Source organism: Salmo trutta, chromosome 15 (genome assembly GCF_901001165.1).
Source record: "Salmo trutta chromosome 15, fSalTru1.1, whole genome shotgun sequence".
Classification (NCBI taxonomy): domain Eukaryota; kingdom Metazoa; phylum Chordata; class Actinopteri; order Salmoniformes; family Salmonidae; genus Salmo; species Salmo trutta.
In genome coordinates this window covers 22,865,919-22,876,062 of record NC_042971.1, presented here as the reverse complement: position 1 = coordinate 22,876,062, position 10,144 = coordinate 22,865,919, and the positions used below count along the sequence as shown (strand labels likewise).

The 10,144-nt window shown below is 42.6% G+C and overlaps 1 protein-coding gene across 1 annotated transcript; it reads right to left on the bottom strand.

Annotated features, from left to right (window-relative positions):
• Positions 1-301: 301 nt before the first annotated feature.
• capns1a (calpain, small subunit 1 a) lies at positions 302-9,919 on the bottom strand. The gene is made up of 11 exons (XM_029690719.1): positions 9,805-9,919; positions 9,047-9,118; positions 4,552-4,588; positions 4,346-4,438; positions 4,013-4,070; positions 3,741-3,805; positions 1,956-2,024; positions 1,732-1,810; positions 1,369-1,485; positions 1,097-1,155; positions 302-921 (listed from the first exon to the last, which is right to left on the bottom strand). The coding sequence occupies exons 2-11, from the start codon at positions 9,091-9,093 to the stop codon at positions 895-897; spliced, it is 651 nt and encodes a 216-aa protein (XP_029546579.1). The 5' UTR covers positions 9,094-9,118; positions 9,805-9,919; the 3' UTR covers positions 302-894.
• Positions 9,920-10,144: the final 225 nt, after the last annotated feature.

The window sequence follows — 10,144 nt, the reverse complement described above, 5'->3', positions numbered from 1 at the left end:
GGTTGTGTAATTTCTGATTAGTGGGAAAACATTGTAGTTGGCTAGCTAGCTAACCAGTCAGATTTCTCACGCTAGTTTATACGCAAGCTCAGTAGCTAGCTACGTGGTTTACTTTTCTGAGAAAGGAGAAGTTCCCGGACTGACCACAATACCTGAGCTAGAGCGCTGTGTTGGATGCACATCTGAACTATAATTTTTTAAAATGCATTTATCATTCCAGCCATTAGGTAAACGCATCAACCCTTAATGATTGAATGGTCGATAAGTAGGCTTGAAGTGTTGAAATAACACATGCAATAAATAAGTTGTTAAGATTTCTTTAATGCCATACATTTCAAAGTAATGACAGCCCAGTCACTTATGGCAGCATTTACCCAATCATTAAATGGCATCTATTGGCTTCATGAAGCAATGGCACAAGACAATTCTTTGTTGTGAGACATGACAAAAACTAACATTGTATTGGCGTTGTGTAGCTACATGTGACAGACTATTTCATAACTGGCTTAAATAATTGTTAAATGACTACTATTTGAGAGAGCTCTTTGAAAGGCGAAGACAGCCATAGCCTGTGTATAGGTTTCCTTGAATTCAAAAGGAAAACAAGCAGATAGTCGTGGGCGAGTGCAAGACTAGCATTGGTATTGAGCAGCCCAAAGAACACCGTGTGCAGGTTTTTGCTACCACAATAGTCTACAAATTGGTCTACAACTCCCCTTCGTTATATGAGAAAATGCTATATTCACAGTGTAGGTTGCAAAGCATGTAGGGAAACCTGCATACACTGGGGGGCTGGTTGACTGACATAGGGGGTCCCTAGAGTGGTCTAAAGCGCAGCGCCATGTAGAAAGACAGTGTTTTTGTTTTGTAAACACGTGTAGGCATTTAATGTGCTTAGGAGTACATTGTCAACTGGAGCCACTGCAGAGAGACAGAAAAACAATTGATTGACATCAACCCTGTACAATGGTGGGTTCTGACCTCGTGTGATAACGTCGTCATTACTCTACAATGTTGTTCCTAAAGTAGTTCTGCTAGGCTAATTACATTCATAAAACCATCTAATTGTTACAGCTTGTAAGTGTGACATGCTTACCTCCTGAACGTTGACCTTGATAGTTCCATTGTTAGCCTTGTCTAAGGTTTTGAAGGCACCTGAAACAGGAAGATACTACTTTTAGTGACAAAACAACTTTGCCAATTTTCACAATGATTATCTATGTACCCCATTATTTTCAAAGTGCCCAAAGGTTAAGTAACAAAGGTTAATGTGAATGTTATTTTATTTTTTACTTCGAACACCTATACGGATCTAAAATAACCCTTGCCATGGTGATGAGATAGGAAAGAGCAGGGAATCAGACTTACGGCACATAGCGTCCAGTCTCACAAGGCAGCCAATGCAGTTGTCAAAGTCCATGTTCCCGTTCTCGTCGCTGTATCTGCGAATGATCATCTGGAACAGCTGATCATTGAGGGGAAAGCCTGTGTCCAAACCATAGACATACATGTTTAGGTTTTATGTACATCCTTGGTCCATACTGAGAAGCTGATATCTATAAAGTTATAAAGAATAAGAATAACAGATTTGCTGGGTCAAACACCACTTTACTTAAGAACTTAGAGATTCAAAATGTATTCATATCACAAAGTGCAACGTTTGAAGATGTATGCTGTAAAAAGTGTCTGGCAAACAGCCAAAATGTTTCTGTGCTACATGATAGCTCTTACCTGCCGCCCTGAAAGCATTGGGAAGCTCATCTGCACCAATAACCCCAGAGCCATCAGTGTCATAAGTCTTATACACACCCTGAAAAAACACAGTGAGATACATGTGTATGTTGTATTATACATCTATGATTAAATCTCCATGGTTACAAATTTGTATTATACTTTCTAATAAAAAAATTAAATGTATATTAGTGCCAATACTTTAACTACTTTGTTACTCTCACCTGCCATTTCTTGATATTGTTCCAGAGGTGTTTGAACTCATGGAATCCGAGCTTCCCAGTACTGTCACACTGCAACACCGTTAAGGTTAACAAAAACCTGACACCTATAACAATGCTATGTACACAAAACATTAAGAACACCCGTTCCTTCCCTGACAGACTGACCAGGTGAATCCAGATGAAAGCTATGATCCTTTATTCATGTCACTTGTTAAATCCACTTCAAAATCAATGAAGGGGAGGAGACGGGTTACAGAAGGATTTTTCAGACAATAGGGACATGGATTGTGTATATGTGCCATTCATAGGGTAATTGGGCAAGACAAAAAAGATTGAAGTGTCTTTGAACAGGGTATGGTAGTAGGTGCCAAGCACACCGGTTTGAGTGTGTCAAGAACTACAATGCTGCTGGGTTTTTGAACCTCAACAGTTTCCTGTGTGTATCAAGAACGGTCCACCACCCAAAGGACATCAAGCCAACTTGAGAACTGTGGGAAGCATTGGAGTCAACATGGGCCAGCATCCCTGTGGAATGCTTTTGACACCTTGTGGAGTCCATGCCCCGATAAATTAAGGTTGCTCTGAGGGAAAAAAGGGGGTGCAACTCAATATTAGGAAGGTGTTCCTAATGTTTTGTACACTCAGCGTAAGTTACCTCATTGGCTTGGTGGAGGCATGGGCTAATGGGAGTTTTCACCATATTTCTTATACCAGTAATTTCCTTTCAAATCAGTAAAGGGAAGAGAACAAGTACACACTACAAATCTAAAAGCATTGGATTGGTGGAGGCATGGGCTAGGTGGAGTTTCCACTTTATTTCTTATACCAGTCATTGGGAGATTCTCAATTTGTTTTGCTCAACTCGTTGCTTCCACTACTCGTCTCCTTTGAAAAAGGCCAAAGGTAAATCGAGGAGTGGAAGAAAGGAAACAAATGCGCAGTATGAAATGAGACTCCACCACGCACATCAGGTAAATTACGTTTACAGAGGAGAAATCCGAAAATACATGTGTAAAGTGGTAAAAAGAAATGTAGCTGGTTGTGCCAGACATTTCATATATAAAAGATAAGTAGTGTATTGATTTTAAACATGTGCATGCTCTTCTCATTCGAGAAAACAACAGATGATTCAAAGGGGGTGTGGGCAGATTTCAAAACACTTCCGTGATAGGAAACACCAGAATGTCCTTGGCTGGAGGAGGCTATCAGAGAGGTGCAAACTCTTCCGTTCGCCTATTAACAAATTGACATCCCTACATATGGTGACCACTTATCGGTTTCCGGGTCACAGAAAAGAGGATGGTGTAGTCGAGGGGAGGACAAACTTTACCAATTGAGAATTCCCCCATTTCCTTTCAAATCAGTGAAAGGAAGTGAACATGTGCACAACTACTTCCCACAACTCTAAAAGCATTGGATTGGTGGAGTGAGAGGTTCCACCACATTTTTTAAACCAGTAATTTCCTTTCAAAATCAGTGAAGGGAAGTGAACAAATACCCACTTAAGAAGGTATTTCGACATAGCCATAGAAAAGGTCTAAGAACAAGCGGGAGGTTATGAACAACCCATGCTTTCCAAGAGTTTAGGTCAATTTAAATAATCCATCAGATGTGTTATATGATGGATTATTTTAATTGACCTAAACTCTTGAGAAACACGGGTTGTCAATAAACCTTCCCCCGCTGAGACCTTTTATATGGCTATGTCTGAATTCTCGCTCCATCCTTATGGCACTAAATTCTGGAAATGATGCTTTTGCATCAGATGCATAACAGGAAGGATACATCCATGACTGCAACCATGCTCCTGCAGGACTCAATGCTAAACCCGTCTGTCTTCAGGTCACCATCTGAAATTCAAAAGCAGCCAGGTCACTCACTGGATTACCATGCCCTTAATGACTCACAAAGACAAACAAAAATAAACCTCACTGAGAAATTCCTCAAAAATATTACATCTCAAACATGGCTTTCTGAGATAAGAGGGATTGAATAACAGGTATACACTTAATGCACACAAGCACAGCCACATGAACAGAGACAGAAACATAGCTTACGTTTAGAAATAATTCTGTTCAAGATGTTCATCAATTCAGTTGGGCTCACCTCCATGTCCTTCGGGAAAAGTTATTCTGTTTAATTACTCCAACATCGAAGAGTACCATGTATAAAGTGTCTTAACAATATTCAATAGTGAATTTGAGCCATTCTTAAAATCAGAAATAATTACATGAAGATCAAACTGCTATGCTGCAACAATTTCAGCAGTCACAGTGCCTTTCTAATGGCAATGTGTAGCATTGCCACAAGGGGTTTACTTTTACAGGGGTATTATGAAGGTAAACTAGAATAGGAATGTGTGAGAAGTGACAGGGACGTATCATACTTACATCTCCAGCCAACTGCTGGAAGACTTTGCGAAACTGTCTTTCCTCGTCACTCTCATTCTGCTCTGCGTACGCAAGTGGCCTTCGTGGTGCGGGCTGCATGATAACATTTGTACTTCAGGTTACTATTATCCATAACAAATGCACATTTTCAGCAATACAGTATGCTCTGGTGATAACTTGAATGATAAAATAGCGATGCCACTCACTGGTTCAGAGGGCACAAACGCAGCTGGATCAATATTGCTGCAAAGGACAGGAAATTAACAGGTTAGTCACTTGGTAGCATTCCTAAGAGATAGATAGGACACACACACACACACACACTTGTGGACACTCCTTCAAAAAAATGGTGTATTCGGCTATTTCAGCCACACCAGTTCCTGACAGGGGTATAAAATCAAGCACACAGCCATGGAATCCCCATAGAAAAACATTGGCAGTAGAATGACCTTACTGAAAAGCTTTGAACATGGCACTATCATTGGATGCCACCTCTCCAACAAGTCAGTTCGGAAAATGTCTGCCCTGCTAAACTAAGTGCTGTTATTGTAAAGCCTTGGTTTCATGCATGTTAACATCAGATGCCTCCTCCCTAAGTTTGTTCTATTCGCTGCTTTAGCACACTCCACTAACCCTGATGTCCTAGCCGTGTCTGAATCCTGGCTTAGGAAGGCCACCAAAACTTCTGAAGTTTCCATCCCCAATTGCAACATTTTCTGTCAAGATAGAACTGTCAAAAGGGGGCAGAGTTGCAATCTACTGCAGAGATGGCCTGCAGAGTTCTGTCATACTATCCAGGTCTGTGCCCAATCAGTTCAAGCTTGTTATAGACCCCCCTCAGCCCCCAGCTGTGCCCTGGACACCACATGTGAATTGATTGCCCCCCCATCTATCTTCAGAGTTCGTACTGTTAGGTGACCTAAACTGGGATATGCTTAACACTCCGGCCATCCCACAATCTAAGCTAGATGCCCTCAATCTCACAAAAATGATCAAGGAACCTACCAGGTACAACCCCAAATCTGTAAACACAGGCTCCCTCATAGATATCCTGACCAACCTGCCCTCTAAATACAGCTGTGATGTCTTCAACCAGGATCTCAGCGATCACTGCCTCATTGCCTGCATCCGTGATGGGTCCGCGGTCAAACGACCACCCCTCATCACTGTCAAACACTCCCTAAAACACTTCAGCGAACAGGCCTTTCTAATCGACCTGGCCAGGGTATCCTGGAAGGATATTGACCTTACCCCATCAATAAAGGATGCTTGGTTGTTCTTTAAAAGTGCTTTCCTCAGCATCTTAAATAAGCATGCCCCATTCAAAAAAGGTACAACTAAGAACAGATATAGCCCTTGGTTCACTAAAGACTTGACTGCCCTTGATAAGCACAAAAACATCCTGTGGCGTACTGCATTAGCATCAAACAGGCCTCGCGATATGCAACTTTTCAGGGAAGTCAGGAACCAATATACACGTCAGTTAGGAAAGCAAAGCCTAGCTTTTTCAAACAGAAATTTGCATCCTGTAGCACTAATTCCAAAAGGTTTTGGGACACTAAAGTCCATGGAGAATAAGACCACCTCCTCCCAGCTGCCCACTGCACTGAGGCTAGGAAACACTCACCACTGACAAATCTACAATAGTCGAGAGTTTCAAGAAGCATTTTTCTACGGCTGGCCATGCTTTCCACCTGGCTAACCCTACCCCAGCCAACAGCTCTGCACCCCCCACAGCAACTTGCCCAAGCCTCGCCCATTTCTCCTTCACCCAAATCCAGATAGCTGATGTTCTGAAAGAGCTGCAAAATCTGGACCCCTACCAATCAGCTGGGCTAGACAATCTGGACCCTCTCTTTCTAAAATTATCCGCCAAAATTGTTGCAACACCTATTACTAGCCTATTCAACCTCTTTCGTATCGTCTGAGATCCCCAAAGATTGGAAAGCTGCTGCGGTCATCCCCCTCTTCAAAGGGGGAGACACTCTAGACCCAAACTATTACAGACCTATATCCATTCTGTCATGCCTTTCTAAAGTCAAGTTAACAAACAGATCACCGACCATTTCGAATCCCACCGTACCTTCTCCACTATGCAATCGGGTTTCCGAGCTCGTCATGGGTGAACCTCAGTCACGCTCAAGGTCCTAAACGATATCATAACCACCACCATCGATAAAAGACAGTACTGTGCAGCTGTCTTCATCGACCTGGCCAAGGCTTTCGACTCTGTCAATCACCGCATTCTCATCGGCAGACTCGATAGCCTTGGTTTCTCAAATGACTGCCTCGCCTGGTTCACCAACTACTTCTCAGATAGAGTTCAGTGTGTCAAATCGGAGGGCTTGTCGTCCGGACCTCTGGCAGTCTCTATAGGGGTGCCACAGGGTTCAATTCTCGGGCCGACTCTTTTCTCTGTGTGTGTATGTATATATATATATATATATATCAATGATGTCGCTCTTGCTGCTGGTGTTTCTCTGATCCACCTCTACGCAGACGACACCATTCTGTATACATCTGGCCCTTCGTTGGACATTGTGCTAACAAACCTCCAAACGAGCTTCAATGCCATACAACACTGCTTCCATGGCCTCCAACTGCTTTTAAATGCTAGTAAAACTAAATGCATGCTCTTCATCCGATTGCTGCCTGCACCCGCCCGACTAGCATCACTACTCTGGACGGTTCTGACTTAGAATATGTGGACAACTACAAATACCTAGGTGTCTGGTTAGTCTGTAAACTCTCCAGACTCACATTAAGCATCTCCATTCCAAATTAAATCTAGAATCAGCTTCCTATTTCGCAACAAAGCTTCCTTCACTCATGCTGCCAAACACATCCTGGTAAAGCTGACTATCCTACTGATCCTTAACTTCGGCGATGTCATTTACAAATTAGCCTCCAACACGCTACTCAGCAAATTGGATGTAGTCTATCACAATGCCATCCGTTTTATCACCAAAGCCCCATATACTACCCACCACTGCAACCTGTATGCTCTCGTTGGCTGGCCCTCACTACATATTCGTCGCCAAACCCACCGGCTCCAGGTCATCTACAAGTCTCTGCTAGGTAAAGCCCCTCCTTAGCTCACTGGTAACCATAGCAACCCCCACCCGTAGCATGCGCTCCAGCAGGTATATTTCACTGGTCATCCCATAAGCCAACATCTCGTTTGGCAGCCTTTCCTTCCAGTTCTCTGCTGTCAATGACTGGAACGAACTGCAAAAATCCCTTAAGCTGGAGACTTATCTCCCTCACTAACTTTAAGCATCAGCTGTCAGAGCAGCTTACCGATCACTGCACCTGTACACAGCCCATCTGTAAATAGCCTACCCAACTACCTCATCCCCATATTGTTATTTTTTTACACCCAAATATCTCTACTTGCACATCATCATCTGCACATCTATCACTCCAGTTTTAATGATAAATTGTAATTATTTCATCACTATGGCCTATTTATTGCCTTACCTCCCTAATTTTACTACATCTGCACACACTGGACATAGATTTTTCTATTGTGTTATTGACTGTACGTTTGTTTATTCCATGTGTAACTCTGTTGTTTTTGGTCGCACTGCTTTGCTTTATATTGGCCAGGTCGCAGTTGTAAATGAGAACTTTTTCTCAACTGGCTTACCTGGTTAAATAAAGGTGAGAAAATAAATAAATAAGGAGCAACAACGGCTCAGCCGCGAAATGGCAAGCCACACAAGCTCACAGAACTGGACAGCCAAGTGCTAGAGCGTAAAAATCGCCTGTCCTCAGTTGCAGCACTCACTACTGAGTTCCAAACTGCCTCTGGAAGCAACGTAAGCACAAGAACTGTTTGTTGGGAGCTTCATGAACTGGATTTCCATGGCTGAGCAGCCACTCACAAGCCTAAGATCACTGTGCGCAAAGTTTGGTGGAGGATGAATAATGGTCTGGGGCTGTTTTTCCACGATTCAGGCTAGGCCCCTTAGTTCCAGTGAAGGGAAATCTTAACGCTAAAGTACACATACATATTAGACGATTCTGCGCTTACAACATCTTGGCAACAGTTTGGGGGAAGGCCCTTTCCTGTTGCAGCACAAAGCAAGGTCCATACAGAAATGGTTTGTTGAGATCGGTGTGGAAGAACTTGACTGGACTGCACAGAGCCCTGATCTCAACCACATCGAACACCTTTGGAATGAATTGGAACGCCGACCGTGAGCCAGGCTTAATTGCCCGACCTCACTAATGCTTGTGGCTTAACGGAAGCAAGTCCCCACAGCAATGTTACAACAATTTACATTTAGTGCAGCCTTCCCAGAAGAGAGGAGGCTGTTGTAAAAGTAAAGGGGGGGGGCAAATTCCATATTAATGTCCATGATTTTGGAATGAGATGTGCAACAAGCATGTGTCCACATACTTTTGATAATATAGTGTACAATGAGGGATTGATTCATGGCCTGAGGTTACTATCTGAAGAATCATGCTCCTATCCAACAGAGCTTGGCTGTTGCAATGGTACAATCAGTTTTAGGAGTGGCAGTGTCCTAAAATTAGACTACTTTCATTGCCCTTCCACCCCGCAACCTATACAGCCTCCTCAACCACCTTCCCATCAGGCAAAGTCCAGGAGACTAAATTCCTGTGGTGAACATTGTTTATACATAAGAGAGAATGACTTAGAAGACGTCCTTAGAACTACAGCCAGATCCCTACCTTACGACATCAAGAATGCCACCGATGAGTTTTTTAGCCAGAAACATGTTTATTCAATTGAAATGTGTCAACCTGGGAGAAAGGAAAAACATTTAAAACGTTGTTAGTATGTTTTTAAACGTAGTTTATATTTTTAAAAACACACTTGAGTCAAATACATCATGGAAATCATACGGCCATTACAAGAATAATGGAAGCCTACTAAGTCAGCTAGGATAAGGCAATGACTACGGAGATAGGCTAATTACTCAAGTTGACACATGCCATGGGAGTCACACCCGCTGCAAATGTTTCGCCCAACGACGCCTTTGGCAAAAAAACATCCCTTTCAGAGTGGTCTGCTAAAAAGGACCAAATTAATCAATATTACCCCCTGCGAATGATGTTTAACTCACGACTGCAAGTTAGGGGGCTAATTTGCCGACCACATCGACGTTAACTAAATCAATGCTACGAATATATTTAATGGGAAGGCTGAACAGTCAGTTCGTTTAAATAATGTTACGATTACAACCCAAAACTGTATGGCCTTTTTCGCAAGCCTACAAACCAACTACTAGACAGGTTATCTACTAGCTAGCTACTAGCTAGCTTGCCCGGACAGGAAGAAGATGGCTAGCAGTGTGTTAAACTGTACTAACTAACCTTAGCTAGCTAAGATTGCTGACGTAGCAGGCAAATCTATAGGCAAACGATGCTACAATAACACTATAATCACATCGACAAAAGTATTCAACATGTTAGTAGTAGCTACTTACCAGACGCGGAGGTGCCAGTGATATTGTAAAAAGGAGGCTGTCGCTCACATTATTTTTAGTAAACCAATGAGGAGTGATGCCGTGCCCATGTCATGCCTGAAACGGGGGGCCTCATAGTTAAAGTGAACGTAAGTTATTTGCGTAGAGCTTGCTGCTTCTTCGATGAGGTTTAACGGCGGTTATCATCCAATAAATGTTGCATTACAGCCACATACTACACTGGAGTACAACTAACTCCCTTATACTTTGCTTGAATTTGTATTTATTTTATAAAAATAAAAAAAACTACCCTCTAACACTACACTCACAAAAGAATAACACCACCCTACTCCACTATTTA